Raw genomic sequence first — 19,854 nt, forward strand, 5'->3', positions numbered from 1 at the left:
TCTTACAGGGTGGCTGCCTTGTTACGCTGCATGTCATCCCGGAGAGGGGACTTGTCCCGGATTCCGCACTGCAATGCCACCAGGCGCTGTCTATCGTCCACCTTTGTCTTGGAGGCTTCTTCAGTGAAGCGCTAGATGTAGGCCCTCAGCGTCTCCGTGGGGAGCTGCTTGATATTTGCGAGGGCACTGATCTACATGTCCATTCTCATGGCAGCCACGAACTGCTTGCGAAACGGTGACTGCAGTCCGGACCAGGATTGGATGGATCCCCGCTTGAGTCTTTTCCACCACTCTTCGGCGGGACCGCTTAGAGTGATCGAGAAACAGAGGCATTTGCCGTCGTCACTGACGTGGGCCACTGTCATGAGCTGGTTGTATCGGGACAGATGGTCCCTGGGGTCGGTGTTCCCAGTATAGGCGGTGAGGCTTGGCATCTAGAACCCCTTAGGGAGTACAACATCTAGGATGTGCCTTGCGCAGGGATCTTTATCCTCCTCATCGAAATCGGTATCCGCTCCTTCCTGTTTGCAGACCAAGCGGTCCGTGACCTTTTTCAAAGCGGCCAGCTGCTCCATGAGCTACCTGGCCGTGCCGTCTTCCAGGGGGATTCTTTTGTCCTTCCTATCGTTGATGTTGTTTCTGAGGTCACCACCTCGGGGGAGAATCTTTACCTTGCGGGATTGCTCTTTCCGAGCGTTCAGTCCGTCGCGTAGGTCTATCCGGGACGTATCGTCCCCTGAACTGAGGGCATGATGCTCCTCGCTACGTGGCCGCTCCTGACAGTTCTTGTTAACCGAGGCACTTGGGTGCAAAGATCTTTCCCGTTCGTCTCGCCCTAGGGCGTGTCGGGGTCGTGCGTTCCGTGGCCGCGTCCCCTGCGGATCGATCGGGTGGCCTCGTCCTGGGACGGGGCGCACCTTTTCTTTCCTAGGGAGCGGCTGGGAAAGGGTCCTTTTCTCGGGCCTTCTTTTTCTCGGGGGTGTTCTTTTCTCGGGTCTTTCCACCGGCCTTCTTTTTCTCCCTGTCCAGGTTTCCTGGGGCTGGCTCAGGAAACTGCTCCGGGGGAGGAGCCGGCCTTGCTCCTTCGGGGGCCTCGGCTCGGGCTTGCGGAGCGGGCTGCTGCGTTCCCGGGAGTGGGCCAGTTGTAGGATTGGTTGCCGGAGCCTGCGCGACTATGAACGCCTGCAGGGCTTGGAGAGACTCTTGCATCCGTCGATGCGCCTCCGCTTGCTCAGTGATCCTGGCCTCCTGATCCAGGACTTGCTGCCTCAATCTAGTCACCTCCAGGTCCTACTGGTTGGGCTCTCCTTCGGGGATCGCGGGATCCGCAGCTTCGTCGTGGTACTCCCCCTCATTTTCCTCTTCATAATATTCCTCCTCATTCTCTTCTTCGTATTCTTTCCCACCCTCATAGTCTTGTGACTCGTCATGGTGAGATGTTTGAGGAGGCGCGTTCTCGGGCAGATTTTGAGGAAGATGCTGAGAAGGCGACGGATCTCCATTGCCCTGCTCGGGATTGCTAGGGTCGAAGGTTGTGTGTCGTGTGTTCACCATTATAGTAAAGGCTTGATGTTAGCACTAGCTTTCTTCAGCTCTCAATGGAAGCACTAAACTGTTTACCGAGTTTTTCGAAAACCACACTAATGAATATTAGCTAAGAATAATGATAGGGAATGTAGAAGATTAACACATGATTTTTACGTGGTTGGGGCGTTAATGAGCCTTGGTCCACAAGTCAGTTATATTAGAGCTTGGAAAGTCTCTTACAATGAAGTTTTATCTATTTTTTGATAGAGTAACTGTATACAAGTCGAAGAGAGGTCCTTTTTCCAATGTTCTATCGCCTGTATTTATAGGCTCATGGGAACAATGGATCTGGACCGGGTATGACCCGGGCCCATAAAAGATGCGAATGCTCATGTCTTCTCTGGTGGAAGCCCAATACAAAAGATAAAACATACATAAATTCAAGACTAATTAAGGCCCAATAGGGCGGCCCAAGAACTATATTTTTCCCGACAAAACGGTGCTTTTGGTCTGGACACTTCGAGTTACGAGGCTGATCCAGGGGACCAAACCAGTCAGAGTACTTGTCAGTGCAGGTCTGAAACAGCGGCGTGCAATCCCGAGGTGGCCTTTTCTGCAGGTGAAAAGTGGGGACAACCCCCACACGTCGTGGGGCGGCTTCAGGGTCACGGATGCTTTTCCTTACCAAACGGGGATGACCTGATCCGGGTTCGTTTACCTTTGTCCCTCTTCGTTTACCACTGGCCCGAACCGTTTACCAGGCTTCGGGACTGTTTTACGTATACTTCAACGGGATTCTGAGCTGTCTATACGTCTCCCGGACAACTGTCCTGGATCACCATCCCGGACACCATTCGGGCCCCAAATCGCACTAGGGTCGTGCCCCTTGGATATTCCTATACCAAGCGAGCTTGGGCCGGGCCCACATTTGAACGCCCAGACCATGGGCCTAGACCACCGTCCCGGGCCCACGTCAGGAAATGGGGATAACAAAAGGGTTTAAAGATAATCACACAAGGGTTTTTACGTGGTTGGGGCATTAAAGAGCCTTAGTCCACAAGAGAAAATTTTGATTCTCTCCATAATGCACAACTGGTCCTATTTATAGGCAGTTGGGTGCACTGGGCTTGGGTCAGACTAATCCGGGCCCAATATGGATATAATCATGATTTGCTCACTAATGGAGGCTTAACACAAAGGATTCTGTAACACCCTACTATCTAGGGACCGTTACAGTGTGAATTTTAAACAGTGCTAAACTCGCTAATCGAGTCATTTGGCCATAATCGTGTAACTAAGTATGATTAGCGGTTTAGGGTTAATTTTTTTGATTAAGATACAACGCTTCACTAAAACGTTTAATGTATACATTGGGATCCCAAAAATATAATTTAAAGGTTAATTGCAAGAAAATATTTACAACCAGCCGACCTAAGCGGCAAAATAGGGTTTAACCCTAGTTCCTCGTTAAACCCTCGGTCGTGGCAGTCGAGCAGTCGCATATGTACACATCATCACCTAAGCTGTAGCGACCCAAATTTGCTAATAAGGCTTGGGGACTTGATTAGTGTGCCAGGAAGGCAATAGTTATTATACTGTATTAATATATGTGAATTTAATGAAAATGTGGTTAGGATGCATGTTTAGGTGATTAAATATGCGTGTGGGCCCCATTTGGTTGTCAGGGGGAATATTTGTAATTTTAGCCCGTTGAGGGCATAAATGCGATATATGTGATATAATGGTGATATATTTGTGATGCACGTTCCGAGACGGTCTTAGGGAGTTAATTAGCTAGAAAGTCACAACGGGGTTAGATACCCGGCTCGGGAGGAGCCTAGGGGTATCTCGAGAATATTATAACTTGAGTTTGGGAATTTTTGGGTAATGGTTAATGGCACTTTGGTAACTTGGGTAACTATAGGTAACTTTTGAGGATAGTTACTTTAGGTGTGGAAGTGGTATTCTTGCAAAAGGATAGGGAAAAGTCATTCACGTTATTTTACTTAGGCATAATCTGAATGTTTGTGTTGGGAAGACTAGAGGAACCAAGAAGCTAGAGAGAAAGGAGGAAGAGAGAGCTGGGTATCTTTGAGGCTAAGGAGGAGAATCAAGGCTGAATTGAGGCAATTAAAATCAAGCATAGGTCAAGGTTAATCCAGAGGTAAGCCTCATCTCTGAATTTTGGTGTTCTTGCAAGTTCTTTTAGAGTTTGGGTTGAATACTGAAAGTTGGGTTTTGGTTAAATAATTGTGGGAATTCAGCTTGGGAATCAAGAGGGATTAGCTTGGAGTTGGATTTGGAGTAGGCTCAAGGACGAATTTCTACTTGAGATAAAGGTTTCATTTATCTCTGATATGTATGAGCTGCTGTGGTTTAAGTTTCAGGTTTATGGTTTAAGTTTTATAAAGTTTTAAACCAATTTGTGAATCATGGGTTTGATTGTGTGTCTAGGCTTGTTGTTGATGTTTCTGAGTTGTTAGATGGTTTATATGGGGTTTTGGATTGAATTTGGGACTTAGGTATGCATTGATTTGGGAGTGTTTTGATCTGGGTTTGCGAAGGGGCGCCGCGGCCCTGTTCTTTCAAGTCGCGGCGCTAGGTTGCATCAGGGGAAGGGAGCCACGCTGGGCGCCGTGGCCCTTAAGGACTAGTGCTGCGGCGCTAGGCCATTTCTGGGCAGGGGAAAATTTCAGGTTTTGGGCTTTTGCCCAGGGGGCTCGGGGGACGCTTCTGCCACCTTGTGTGGGGATCCGGGAGGTCCCAAAAGCTCGGGATTGGTTCCGGGAGATGTTTTTGAATTGGTTAGTAATGGGAGTGCTATTTATGTGTTGTGACTAGGTTCTCAGTGAGGCTCGAATTAGAGGATCGTGCTCGAGGGTTCAGTGCTCAAGAAGCTCGGGACACAGGTAAGAAAGCTGTTGTACCCATAGAGCAGGGCGAGGCCCCATAGTTGTGTTGCAGGGCATGACCCTATATGATTATGTGTTGGGTGTAGCCCATTGATTGTGTTAGTATATGCTTAAGTTATGTTTAATTATGCTGTGTATGCATATATGTGAATGATCGGCAAGGGCCGGGAACGGCGAAGGCCAAGAACGACAAGGGGCCGGGAGCAGCGTTTAGCACGCGGAGTGCGAGTTTCCAGGGTAAGATCCTAAAGGATACCTGGGATATCCTTACGGTGTAGACCGCAACCTAGGGCCTGGTAAAGCGCCTGGGACGGCTTGGCCGTATGTGTTTAGCATGTTGGCGAATTGGTTATATGATAAGTGGTTCATATGCGTATGTTATCTATTTATGTGGAGTTTTCTTGCTGGGCTTTGGCTCACGAGTGCTCTGTGGTGCAGGTAAGGGCAAGGAGAAAGCCAACCGACCATGAGTATGGAGAGCGTGAGGCGACGCGTACATGTCTGCTCTGCCTGGCTGGCATGGCCAGGGGTATTTTTGGAAGTTGCTTGTAAAGAACCCTATTTTGTCGTATAGTCGACTTTAAGTATATTTTGAGTTGTAAATATTTGTAAATAGTATTTTGGGATCCCAAATGTTAAACGTTTTATGATTTTCATTAAATGGAATTATTTTCAAAGTTTATGACTTTGTTTATGGTTTGATTACACGTTTGACTTAAAACCTCGATTAGCGAGTTAAAAGCGCGTTTTAAACTCACTTAGTAACAGCTCTAAGGAAGTAGGGCGTTACAACTTGGTATCAAAGCGAGCCAAGGTTTATTGGTTCTGGAGATTGACTGAACACGTACGCTCGCTGTCAGTGACAAGCTCGACTCAGGGTTGGTGGGTATGATTGATTTATATGCTTGAATATGTGCTTGAATGCCCTGTTTTCCTGCTTGTTTCATATAGAGCATGATGAATGAGTTAACATATGCATGATGCCAGGGCATGGCCCGTTGTGTGTTATATGCTATCTGTATGTTAACTGGATTGCTGTTCTTGGTTGGCTGTTGTGATTGGGAGGTGGTATTGGATTTTGTTATCATGCCTGATGAGCGGCGTCATTGGTTGCAGGCATATAGTTGTGATGCCTCGACAATCATCTAGACTCCACGGCAGTCAGGCCGAGGATAACAATCAGGGTCAGGACCCTCCACCTGCCCCACAGAATTGGCAAGAGATGTTTGCTGAAATGGAATCAAGGTTGCGAAGAACAGAAGAAGAACTTCGCCAGTTGAGGTAGCAGGCCCCTCCACAGGTCACTGGGCTGCCAATTCAGCAAGGTGTGGTGCCAGTGCCGGTTCAGCCTGTGATGGAGAACAGGTGGGAACCTCTGTATGAAAGATTTAGGAAACAGCATCCTCCCACCTTTGAGGGTGGACCAGACCCACTGCAGGCAGAGCAGTGGATGAATATGGTTTCCTCTATCCTAGATTTCATGAGGGTTGAGGGGAACAAGAGATTTGCTTGTGCTAGCTACATGTTTAGAGAAGATGCCCGCATCTGGTGGGATGTTGTGGTTTAGAGAAGGAATATGGCAGTCATGACCTGGGAAGAATTCAAGAATATCTTCAACAAGAAATATTACAGTGTAGCAGTCCAAGCTGCAAAGTTGACGAGTTCATCAACCTGACTCAGAACCGGTTGACCGTGATAGAGTATGCTCTGAAATTTGACTGATTGGCGAAGTTTGCGCCAGATTTAGTGCCGACGGATGCAGCAAGAAGAGACAAATTTGTGCGGGGGTTGAACGTTATGATCGCCCGTGATGTGAAGATCACTTTGGATCCAGGGACTACCACCTATGCTCAAGTTGTGGACAAGGCCCTTATAGCTGAGGGGGCCGAGGACCAGATCTGGAGAGAAAGCGCTGTTAGGCACGATGCTAGGAGGACAATGCCTCCTTTTATTGGATCCAGTCAGGGTAGTGGCCCCAGTGAGCAGAAGAGGAAGGCCCCAGATTCCTTCGTTCCTCCCAGTTCTGATAGGAGGGCATGGGGTGCTTTTGGTGGCCGTCAGGGCGGAAATGACAACTGGAGGAGTTTCCCATTGTGTCCTCGGTGCAGACGACGACATCAGGGTGAGTACAGGATCAGGGCCTGATTTGTCTATGGGAGTGCCAATCATTTGAAGAAGGACTGCCCACAAGCCAGGAAGGAGGAGCCGAAGCAGGGTGACAGTCTCGCTCCTGCCAGAGTGTTTACCTTGACTCAGACTGAGGCGGAGGCTAGCCCCTTAGTTGTGACAGGTCAAATTTCTAGTGCTGGATCTTTGTATACTGCATTGTTTGATTCAGGAGCTACCCACTCGTTTGTGTCTGCTAGGGTGATAGATCAGCTGTGTAGTCCTAGTGTTGTGTATGCTAGGGGTTTTCAGACTTTGTTGCCAACTGAGGAACTGGTAGTCTCTAGGAGATAGATTAGAGCTTTACCAGTAAAGGTAGATGGTAGGGAATTGTTTGTTGATCTGATTGAGCTTGCGATGGATGACTTTGATATGATCTTAGGGATGGATTGGTTAGCAAAGTATGGGGCGACAATAGATTGCAAGCGCAATATGGTGACTTTTGAACCAGAAGGGGAGGTACCCTTTGTGTTTGTGGGGATATCTAGTGGATCGCAAATACCTATCACTTCAGCATTGAAGGCTAGAGACTTGATGCAGGAAGGTTGCATAGGATTCCTAGCAAATGTTGTGGACACTTCTAGGGTTGAGTCGGCTGGACTGGGTGAGACTAGATTGGTGTGTGAATTTCCAGATTTATTTCCAGCAGATCTGCCAGGCTTGCCGACGCAGCGGGAAATTGACTTTGTTATTGAGTTAGCGCCAGGGGTGGAGCCAGTATCTAGAGCACCTTACAAAATGGCTCCGGCAAAATTGAAAGAGTTGAAGATTCAGTTACAGGAGTTACTGGATTTGGGGTTCATCAGACCGAGTTTCTTGTCATGGAGTGCTCCAGTGTTGTTTGTTAAGAAGAAGGATAGATCTCTTAGGATGTGCATTGACTACAGGAAGCTGAACAAGCTGACCATTAAGAATAAGTATCCACTACCTAGGATCGATGATTTATTTGACCAGCTGCAGGGAAGTACAGTGTTTTCTAAAATTGATCTCCGATCAGGTTACCATCAGTTAAGGATCAAAGAAGAGGACATACCAAAGACTGCTTTCCGCACGGGGTATGGACACTATGAATTTCTGGTTATGTCCTTTGGATTAACCAATGCCCCAGCAGCTTTTATGGATATGATGAATAAGGTTTTCATGGACTATCTGGATATGTTTGTGATTGTATTCATCGACAACATCTTGGTGTACCCTCAGTCAGAGACAGAGCATGAGCAACATCTACGGTTGGTATTGCAGCGGTTAAGGGAGCATAGGTTATATGCTAAGTTTAGTAAGTGTGAGTTTTGGCTACCGCAAGTCACGTTTCTGGGCCATATCGTCTGTAAGGAGGGGATTCTAGTTGACCCAAGTAAGATTGAGGTAGTAAGAGATTGGCCTAGACCGAGCAACGTTTGAGAAGTGAGAAGTTTTCTAGGATTGGCAGGATATTATCGACGGTTTTTTGAGGGGTTCTCCAGGATAGCCACACCATTGACAGAATTGACGAAAAAGAAGACAAAGTATGTTTGGACGGATAGATGTGAGAACAGTTTCAAAAAATTAAAGCGGCGATTGATCACTGCGCCAGTGTTGAGTTTGCCGACAGGTAATGAGAAGTTCGTGGTTTACTATGATGCTTCCAGAAAAGGTTTGGGGTGTGTGCTGATGAAAACTGGTAAGGTGATAGCCTATGCATCGAGACAGTTAAAGGAGTATGAGCAGAGATATCCCAAGCATGATCTGGAATTGGAAACGGTGGTATTCGCACTTAAGATTTGGAGACATTATTTGTATGGTGAGAAGTGCATGATATACACCGACCATAAAAGTTTGAAATATTTCTTTACTCAGAAAGATCTGAATATGTGCCAGAGACGGTGGCTAGAGTTGGTTAAGGATTATGATTATGATATCCTATACCATCCTAGGAAGGCTAATGTGGTGGTTGATGCATTGAGTCGGATAGGCCCAGGGCAGTTGTTCAGTTTGAGACAGATATCTGATAAACTGGCTGAGGAGATGACTAGAGCGAGAATAGAGTTGGTGGTTGGCCGGTTAGCCAACATCACTCTTCAGTCTACACTCCTTGAGAGGATCAAGGAGGCGCAGGGGAAAGATTCCCAATTGAGAGGTCATAGGGAGAACGTCTTAGTCGGAACGGCTAAGGACTTTTCTCTTTCAGAGATGGGGTTACTGAAGTACAAAGGTCGAATTTGTGTTCAAATGGATTTTGATATCCGACGGGAGATTCTAGATGAATCGCATACCACTCCCTACTCTTTACATCCAGGTACGACAGAGATGTACCAAGATTTGAGAGCTTTATATTGGTGGTCGGGCATGAAAAAGGATGTGGTGGATTATGTGGCCAAGTGTTTAACGTGTCAGCAGGTCAAGGCTGAACATCAGAGGTCAGCAGGGTTGCTGCAGCCTCTAGGGATTCTCGAGTGGAAGTGGGAGGACATTACCATGGACTTTGTGGTTGGTTTGCTGAGAACTGTGAGACAACATGACTCGGTGTGGGTGATTGTGGATAGGTATACCAAGTTAGCCCACTTTTTGCCTGTCAGGACGACTTATACTGTGGAGTAGTATGCTGAATTATATGTGAAGGAAATTGTTCGAATTCATGGAGCTCCGAGGTCGATAGTATCTGACAGAGACCCTACCTTCACCTCTAAGTTTTGGGAGAGCCTACAGAAGGATATGGGCACGCAGTTACGGTTTAGTACCGCTTATCATCCTCAGACCGATGGATGGTCTGAAAGGACGATTCAAATATTGGAAGACATGTTGCGAGCCTGTGTGTTAGACTTTGGGGGATCTTGGAGTAGATATCTCTCTTTGATTGAGTTCTCGTATAATAACAGTTATCAGGCGACTATCGAAGTGGCTCCATATGAGATGCTTTATGGGAGGAAGTGTAGATCACCTATCCATTGGGACGAGACGTGTGAGAGGAGTTATTTGGGTCCTGAGATGGTTCAGAGGACCAATGAGGCGATTGAGAAGATTAGAGCGCGAATGCTCGCCTCCCAGAGTCGCCAGAAGAGTTATTCAGACCTGAAACACATGAGTGTAGAATTTCAGGTTGGTGACCATGTATTCCTTAGGGTTTCACCTCTGAAAGGAGTGAAACGGTTTGGCGTTCAGGGCAAGTTGAGCCCTAGGTTTGTAGGCCCTTTCGAGGTTCTGGAGCGGGTTGGGGAGGTAGCCTACAGGTTGGCAATGCCTCCAGCCTTATCAGGGGTTCATAATGTTTTTCATGTGTCCATGCTCCGAAAGTATGTATTAGATTCGACACACATACTGAGTTATGAGAGTTTGGAGCTGGACCAGGATTTGTCCTATGAGGAGAAGCCGGTTCAGATTCTTGACCGGAAAGATAAAGTTTTGTGGAGTAAGACCATCGCCTTGGTGAAAGTGTTGTGGAGGAACAGCAAAGTTGAGGAGGCGACATGGGAACTTGAATCAGATATGCGGGAGCGGTATCCCGAGTTGTTCAGGTAATTTTGAGGACGAAATCTCTGTAAGGAGGGGATAGTTGTAGCGACCCAAATTTGCTAATAAGACTTGGGGCCTTGATTAGTGTGCCAGGAAGGAAATAGTTGCTATACTGTATTAATATATGTGAATTTAATGAAAATGTGGTTAGGATGCATGTTTAGGTGATTAAATATGCGTGTGGGCCCCATTTGGTTGTCAGGGGGCATATTTGTAATTTTAGCCCGTTGAGGGCATAAATGTGATATATGTGATATAATGGTGATATATTTGTGATGTACGTTCCGAGACGGTCTTAGGGATTTGATTAGCTAGAAAGTCACAATGAGGTCAGATACCCGGCTCGGGAGGAGCCTAGGGGTTTCTCGGGAATATTATAACTTGAGTTTGGGAATTTTTGGGTAATGGTTAATGGCACTTTGTTAACTTGGGTAACTATAGGTAACTTTTGAGGATAGTTACTTTAGGTGTGGAAGTGGTATTCTTGCAAAAGGATAGGGAAAAGTCTAGGATGCCCTTGAGGATTAGTTAGAATATAGGTTAGAAGGGAAGGCAATTGGGTCATTTGGCCTTGGGAGAAGATACCTTTGGCTAAGGGAAAAGTCATTCACGTTATTTTACTTAGGCATAATCTGAATGTTTGTGTTGGGAATACTAGAGGAACCAAGAAGCTAGAGAGAAAGGAGGAAGAGAGAGCTGGCTATCTTTGAGGCTAAGGAGGAGAATCAAGGCTGAAGTGAGGCAATTAAAATCAAGCATAGGTCAAGGTTAATCCAGAGGTAAGCTTCATCTCTGAGTTTTGGTGTTCTTGCAAATTCTTTTAGAGTTTGGGTTGAATACTGAAAGTTGGGTTTTGGTTTAATAATTGTGGGAATTCAGCTTGGGAATCAAGAGGGATTAGCTTGGAGTTGGATTTGGAGGAGGCTCAAGGACGAATTTCTACTTGAGGTAAGGGTTTCATTTATCTCTGATATGTATGAGCTGCTGTGGTTTAAGTTTTATAAAGTTTTAAACCAATTTGTGAATCATGGGTTTGATTGTGTGTCTAGGCTTGTTGTTGATGTTTCTGAGTTGTTAGATGGTTTATATGGGGTTTTGGATTGAATTTGGGACTTAGGTATACATTGATTTGGGAGTGTTTTTGATCGGGGAAAACGTTTGGAGAAACCCAGATTTCTGGGTTTGCGAAAGGGTGTCGTGGCCCTGTTCTTTCGTGTCGCGGTGCTAGGTTGCATCAGGGGAAGGGAGCCACGCTGGGCAACGCGGCCCTTAAGGGCTAGTGCCGCGACGCTAGGCCATTTTTGGGCAGGGGAAAATTTCAGGTTTTGGGCTTTTGCCCAGGGGGCTCGAGGGACGCTTCCGCCACCTTGTGTGGGGATCCGGGAGGTCCTGAGAGCTCGGGATTGGTTCCGGGAGATGTTTTTGAATTGGTTAGTAATGGGAGTGCTATTTATGTGTTGTGACTAGGTTCTCAGTGAGGCTCGAATTAAAGGATCGTGCTCGAGGGTTCAGTGCTCAAGAAGCTCGGGACACAGGTAAGAAAGCTGTTGTACCCATAGAGCAGGGCGAGGCCCCATAGTTGTGTTGCAGGGCACGACCCTATATGATTATGTGTTGGGTGTAGCCCATTGATTGTGTTAGTATATGCTTAAGTTATGTTTAATTATGTTGTGTATGCATATATGTGAATGATCGGCAAGGGCCGGGAACAGCGAAGGCTAAGAACGACAAGGGGACGGGAGCAGCGTTTAGCACACGGAGTGTGAGTTGCCAGGGTAAGACCCTAAAGGATACCTGGGATATCCTTACGGTGTAGACCGCAACCTAGGGCCTGGTAAAGCGCCTGGGACGGCTTGGCCGTATGTGTTTAGCTTGTTGGCGAATTGGTTATATGCTAAGTGGTTCATATGCGTATGTTATCTATTTATGTGGAGTTTTCTTGCTGGGCTTCGGCTCACGAGTGCTCTGTGGTGCAGGTAAAGGCAAGGAGAAAGCCAACCGACCATGAGTATGGAGAGCGTGAGGCTACGCGTACATGTCTGGTCTGCCTGGCTGCCACGACCAGGGGTATTTTTGGAAGTTGCTTGTAAAGAAACCTATTTTGTCGTATAGTCAACTTTAAGTATATTTTGAGTTGTAAATATTTATAAACAGTATTTTGGGATCCCAAATGTTGGACGTTTTATGATTTTCAGTAAATGGAATTATTTTCAAAGTTTATGACTCTGTTTATGGTTTGATTACACATTTGCCTTAAAACCTCGATTAGCGAGTTAAAAGCACGTTTTAAACTCACTTAGTAACGGCTCTAAGGAAGTAGGGCGTTACATAAGCTCTCCAACTCAAGGATGGTCCAGCTTTCTTTTGCCTTTACCTGCACCACATAGCACCCGTGAGCCAAAGCTCAACAAGAAAACTCAATATGCTCATGAATAGTAATAACATGTTTCTAAGTCATATTGTGCATGCCTAGCGATAATATCCCTATTCATGCATGAAAATAAGCTCAGATAATGATGGTGGATCCTGCCCTCCTGTGTGGATGACTATCAAGTCAATCCTAATCAGATGAATGATTAACACTCTGAGGTTCTGATAACCATACTGGGGCTTGTAGCCCTAATCAGATGAGTGATTAACACTTTGAGATTCTGATAATCATGCTGGGGCGTGTAGCCCTAATCAGATGAGTGATTTAACACTTTGAGATTCAGATAACCAGATGAGTGACTGATGAGTAAGTCACTAACATAAACCAGATGAGTGACTGATGAGTAAGTCACTAACATAAATCAGATGAGTGACTCATGAGTGAGTCACTAACATGGGCTCCGCACCCTTAGCCATGTGACGATGCCATCACTTGGGCCTTCTAGCCTTGGCTCTAAGTGACTAGCCATTATGCTAGACAAGCGCTTTTAGTTCTCATCGAACTTGAGGTCAGTCAAGCATTAATACTCATGATGAGTCATTCAATGCTTATGTCGATTAGATCTAATATTTTTGGCTTGTGTTGAACACATCAGTGCCGTTCCTGACTCTTAAGCCAATACCATACAGCTCATGCCGATTTTTGACTCATGGGTCAGTGCCACACATAAGTAAGCAATGCAACTAGGCATATATCATATGTCAAATATCCAAATGTAGGGCATTCATAATGCTTACTTAACAATCACTAGCATAATTATGATCATGCACAATTACAGAGACTCAAGCTCTGATCAATCTCATATTCAATATTCATGTCATGCCCTAATCACATGTTTCTCATGCATCACATGCATGACATACTGGGTGCATTTTTCTTACCTCTGGTTCAAGCAAGAAATAAAAAATGAACGACCCTTGAGAACGATCAATCCTTTGATCCCTTAGCGGTCACCTAGTCATAACCAAATATAGAATCCAATTAATGAAATCAACAATAAAAGATTTTTAACCTAAACCTCACTCCCGGAACCTCGAATCATAATCAAACGGTTAGTAGATTCGATCCCGAGCCTTAGGAATTGAAACCCCGAGCCAAAACCCTCAAAAGTGCCCAAAATATGCATCAGGAAAAGTAGGGTAGCACTACAGCGCTGCCCCCCTAGCGCCCCAGCGCTACAACCAGAGTAGCCTGGCCCTGGACAGTGCTGAAGCGCCTTCCCTTGGGCGCTATAGCACTAGGACCAGGCTGAAACAGCCCTGGTTCTTCCTTCTTCGACTTCTCCATTTCCAACCTTAAAAACTTGATCCCAAACTCCATCCAAACCCCCAAATGAACCCAAATATCTACTCTACATGTCCTAGGCATCATAACCCAAGCAACCTTTGCCAAAAACTCCCATCAATTCTCATTATCCCAATCAAAATCCCAACTGAACATCAAAATGAAAAATAGAGCAAAACCATAGTTGTAATGGCTAGAAACTTACCTTAAGCTCAGAATCACACCCTCTTCAATGGTGTAACATAATTCTAGACCATCAAGGTTCAACTCCCTAGCTTGGTTCCTTAAAAGGAGCTTCAAAATTCAAAGAGAAAAGAAGGGAAAATGATGATCGGGAGAGGAAGAAGTTGATGCTATGTTTTTTGCAAGGTTTCTACAGCCTTCCCAAAGGTTATATCTATCCTTAGGTGAAAAGACTAACATACCCCTAGGCTTAAGTAAAACCTTTAACAGCCACCAAGGGCAAAATTGTCCTTTCTACTCTAATCTCACTAATCATAATTAATGCCCTCCAATTCCTGTTATACGCAATATTCTCAAATGCTAGTGAATCATATCCCATTACTCTTTAATTCCCGGCAATGTATTAATCCTCGAATTACCCCGAGACTCACCCCGAGCCCCGAAATTAACCTCGTTATGACCAAACCGATAACTTGCATTCAAAGATCGTCTCATGCCGAATGGCTCGAACAAATCCACATTATGATGTGGTCTTACTCATAATTCACCCACATGCATGAAAATATACAAATATGCCCTCAAAGGGCCAAATTACCAAAATGCCCTATAATGAAAAGTGGACCCATATGCATGCATTTATCATCATATAATAATATAATTCACATAAACATGCATATAATCATTTAATAGCATGATAAATCAATTATGGCCCTCCCGGCCTCCTAATTAAGATCCTAAACCTTATTAGGAAATTTGGGTCATTACAGATTCTATCAAATAAAATACACTAATCAAGGCCCATTGGGCCAGCTTTAGCCTATCCTAGCTTTTTCGACTGACAAAAGTACGTTGCTTCAGAATGGTCCGCGTGGGCTGCCAAGGGGATCTAGGGGACGGGATCTGTCAGAGTAGTGGCGCTACTGTTCTGAATGACGGCGTACATTCCGTTTGTAACATCTTCTGCAAGTTAGTTGAGGAAACAAAACTTCGTGTTTCTCGAGGTGATGTCAATGTCAGGGACAGTCTATCCTACCTAACCCGGATGCCTGATCTGGGTTCATTTACCAACACCCTGGTCCATTTACCAGGAATCTGGCTCATTTACCAGTGCTCGGGTTCATCCACTATCGTCCCGGTCCATTCTTAGACTTGAGTCCATCACCCTTAATCGCATCCCGGATGATGCATTAGGGTTGGGTCCGGGAAGACAAATCGGGCCCACATCATGGTCTCGGTTCCCTCGTGTGGGAGCGCCTAGTGGACAATGATGGGCTTGCTGGTAATTGGGCCACCAAGACTTATTCCTTCCCCGTCCATTGGGCTCAGTCTGGGCCTTGGATCTCTTTAAAATAACTTAGGAACCCAGTGTGCCGTGCCACATGTCCGGGGGGAAAACAAGGATAACAATATATAATTGAAAAATAAAAATTTATTATCATTATTAATGTTAGGAATAATTTTTTTGGCCTAAGAACCATGTTTGAAAGGCGTCATCGCAATAGCATTGTAGCAGCATCACAGTAGCGTTGTTAGGCATCATTTTTTGCCAAAAACTATATTTTCAAGGCACTATTGCAACGACATCACATTTGTTTCGTTATGCATCTTGAGGCGTCATTTTTTTTGCAATTTTTCAGAGTAGATCTGAATTTTTTTTAAATAAAACTAAAAAATATTGTACATAAGTGTTTGAAATCTATAAATTAGTGTCTTAAGTCATTCTTTTCTTGGGTTTATGTTTTGGATTAGATTTTAAATCATTAAAATTTTTAAAAAAATGAAGAGAGAACTTGGATGGGGTGCTTGAATGGTGGTGGAGATGGCGGCGTCAATGTTGGATGTTGGCGGCGTCATTGGAGAGGACAATACTAATGACACTAGCAGCGTGGAATGGTGGTGTTCTGACGCCTTGAGGAAGTGGTTGTGGTGGTGTCGTCTTGGAAGAGAATGAGAGAGTAGTGGAGAGAGTTTGAGAGATAGTTTTAGAGAGAGAATGAGGATGTTAATGGTAAGGGCAATTGAGTCCAATAATTACAAAATAACATATTTTTGGAATAGATAATTATGAAGAATTATATAAATATTTGAGTTTAATTTGAGTTTGTTATAAAGACATTAGCTTTACTGTTAAATGTTCTAAATGTTTCTGTTAAGTCAGAATTTACTGTCTTTACTTTGTTAGTTATCAGTCAAAAAGTTCTTTAGGTAGAAAATTGGAATAAAAAATATTGACAAGATTAGAAAGAGTGAGCTTAGAACTAGGGTTACTACATCATCTTCATCTGGGTATATTTGCTCTGTTCTCTGCTGTGAGTTTAACTGCAGCTGCAGCTGAAAGTTGTTGTTCTGCAGCTGTGTATTCTTGTTCTGTGTATGTTAAAGTTTGTCAAACTTGTTTTGTCCGAAGTTTTGTCAGAATTTTGAATTGTTGCAATAAAATCCTAATTGCATAATATAATATGTGATATTTCCCCATCTATTTTGGTGATATAATGTTATATTCCACTATATATAAATATCATTAATTTATTTATCGCCATTTGGTTATTCTCTTTCGTGATCAGCTCCTTTGGAATTAATTGCGTTTCCCTTTCCATTCACTCTTTTATCTCTTATCTAAATCTAAGTTGAAATACTTTAATCCATCAATTTTAAGTCAAGATAGACTTCGCATCCGATTCCAGAACTCACTTTTTTTTTTTTCCTTTTTGTGATATTTTTATTTAGGTAAGTTTTATGTATATAAATATATTATATATATTGTGGGTACAATGAAATCGTCTACTAGCTATCTGCTATATATATATATGCCAGATACTAAATAAAAATATCAACACATGCAGTGTGATATATACAAGACGTGACACTATATATATGCACTTAACTGTACCAGTAATGTGAATAATACTAATAATAATAAGCTATGATCGGCTAAACCAAAGAAAGACACACTGTACATTAAAATATATTTAAATTCAAAGTATCTGATCAAGGGGTTGGATGATGATGATCCTGATTAGGTTGGACAGAATTGTTTAGATCTTCAATTGATCTATACTCAGTTGTATCAACAACATTTTTGTCAGCTGTGGCGATCAATGTGTCTTGGACATTTTGAGTTGTATTGTTTGCCGAGTCCCATGCTGTGTCCATAGTTTCCTTAGCCAAATCCCCCATGTTTTCGGCTACTTTTCTCGCTCCTATTGCCCCTTCTCTTGCTTTATCTGCAACAAATCCCCTAATACCACTCTCATCCTCAATCTTGTGATCACCGCTTTTCCGTTCAATATTACTTCCAGAAACGACGTCGTTTTTGGTGTGATCTGTCGTTGATTCTCCCTCACCTCTTCCTCCTAATTTCTTTATTAAAAAAAACAAAGATGAGAGACAAGAAATTCTACATATATATATATATACACACAATAGTGCGTACATATTGCTCAAAGTCCAAAATGTTTTATACCTAAAAATTTGTGGGTCATCTAATTAATATAATATAGCCACATATTTTTCTTTTTTGCGCTTAACTGAAAAGGACTATATAGGGTTTAAATTACAATCCCGCAGGACAAAGTTAAATACAGAGTAAGATAATTAGTAGCGACAACTTAAACACTACTAAATCTAAAAAAAGAAAAAAAATCAAATTATAATAACCAAAATATTAAATGTACTACTTATAACATTATATATAGAGCTATACTAGAGAGAATACCTGTGCGCGTTCATAAGCCGTGGAAAGACAAGCTCTGGTCATCCTAGAAAAACCAATAGTACATGAAGTACTACTCTTTCTTAGGATTTCCATATGTAATATTTAAGTAGCTTTGTTTTCTGCTTGCAAAAGTCGTTTAATTTAGACAGACAAATATCTAGCTCAGGAGTCAGGGTAGGACGACCTCGATCTATATATAGCGCTCTCTCTCTCTTTGAAATAGATCTTTATAGCTCTCTAATTCTATAACTATACCATTAATATTGCACAACTGTGTCCAAACAAAACAAATCTGACACGTGGCCGTTTACGCTGACACGTCGTCAAAGAAACGACACGCTTGGGACTGTTTGGGCCATTTGGTGCTTTCTGCTCGACACGTTCACTAATTGATAGATTCTAACGTACGTCTGCAAACAAGGAGCTGCAGGCTGGCAGGCTGGCAGGCTGGCAGGCAGAGGCTGTTAGTAAAAAACTAATATTTGGGTGAGTGAATTATTAATATTTATGAACTAAAACTACGTGGTAGAGTTCACTACGTGTTTAATGTAGGCGTAAGAAGAGTAGGAGTATACAGTTGTATACGTGTCTTGGGTTCAAGGAATACATGGAAGGACCTTTACTTAATTAGAGTTTTTATATCCATGACAATTTCATTTGTACACGAAGTTGTTAGTCATATCAACTTCACTTCACAGATATGTAAGTACATTCACAAATGTGCATTCAGCTATGTAAGTACATTAAGTGAAATTCACAGATAATTTTTTTATTTGTTTATCTTCAATCCTATTTACAAAAATATAATTATAATATATTAATCCATTAATTTTTTTTATTTTTTATTATTTTACTTGTTTTCAATACTTATGTTTTTTTTATTCCTTTTCAAATACTATCATATCCACAGTTGTTACTGTTGTCTATTGTACAAATTAAATCGTGGGATTTTAGTATTGAAAAAAGACGATTTAATATTTATTGACTTTCTATTATATTTATCTACACTAGGTAAATGAAACGTCCACTACACACTTGCTTGGTTTTTATATATATAATTTTTTTATTGTGTTGTAATTGTCAAGAAAATGTTAAATAAGTAAACAATGTTGCAAATTACTAAAGAAGATTTATAATGTAATGTATAACAATAGAAGATAAGAATTTATTTAAATGGAAAAATGAAACTGAAAATAAAATTAAAGGAGAACATTGTCTATTAATTTAGAAGAAGGTGCTTAATTTTTGTTTCTAGTTTAGGAGGAAGATGATGTCAGCTGCTCATTTTCTCTCATTTCAATAGAGAGAATAGTAAAATACTTGTATTTTACATGTCTTATTTTTTCTGGATCAGGATACAATTTGATTGTCTATTTTTTTGTTGATAATTTCTCCACAACATTGTGAATATGTTGGTGATGTTCCTACAAAATTAAATTTGAATAACATGGCATGATTTATGGGAAATATATTTTATTGATGATGGGGTATTTTTAAATGTAATTATTTTGTTTACGTTTGTTTTTTATTTATACATCTTTATCATGTTCCATGAGCTGAATAACCAAGTATCCAAATGTCTCTTCTACTACTTTTCTAAACATAATAGCATCTAGTTGTATGTTATCGTCCAGTTAAACATATGTCGTAGCACTTAAAATGCATTGGATCATATTAGCTTGAATGTGAATATTCGTAACTTTATAATTAAGTTAGGTTTTAATTACAAATTTAAATATAAGGTATGTACCACATGGTGTGAGGACCCCTTGTTATTAGCATTTAATATTTTCACGATCTATTGTTGTTTTTATTATATCCAACTCCCTTATGACATTAATACAATGTTTTAGCCAAGTCAACTATATTTATGTTTGCCTCAATTTAAACATATGCTTTCTAACTCAAATAAGAATTGATTTTTAGAAAGTTTAAAATTATAATTTTTTATGAAAAATTAAAATAATTTAGTAATATTTACATCCATGGAAAAAAAATAAACCAAAACCTGATAATGTTAAAGAAAATTAGAGTTTATAATAAGCAGTTGTCAAAACTTGGATCAAAATCTCAGAAAACACTCATAAGAAACCAAACAAACAATTAAGTGTTTATAAACAAAAGATTGTACACGCATAAGAAACCAA

General features: G+C 42.4%; 1 protein-coding gene across 1 annotated transcript; it reads right to left on the reverse strand.

Moving 5' to 3' along the window:
- Positions 1-16,771: 16,771 nt before the first annotated feature.
- On the reverse strand, positions 16,772-17,888 carry LOC133793688 (uncharacterized). Its single transcript, XM_062230988.1, has 2 exons — positions 17,708-17,888; positions 16,772-17,352 (listed from the first exon to the last, which is right to left on the reverse strand). The coding sequence occupies exons 1-2, from the start codon at positions 17,798-17,800 to the stop codon at positions 16,981-16,983; spliced, it is 465 nt and encodes a 154-aa protein (XP_062086972.1). The 5' UTR covers positions 17,801-17,888; the 3' UTR covers positions 16,772-16,980.
- Between the last annotated feature and the right edge of the window lie 1,966 nt (positions 17,889-19,854).

This window comes from Humulus lupulus, chromosome 8 (genome assembly GCF_963169125.1).
Source record: "Humulus lupulus chromosome 8, drHumLupu1.1, whole genome shotgun sequence".
NCBI lineage: Eukaryota > Viridiplantae > Streptophyta > Magnoliopsida > Rosales > Cannabaceae > Humulus > Humulus lupulus.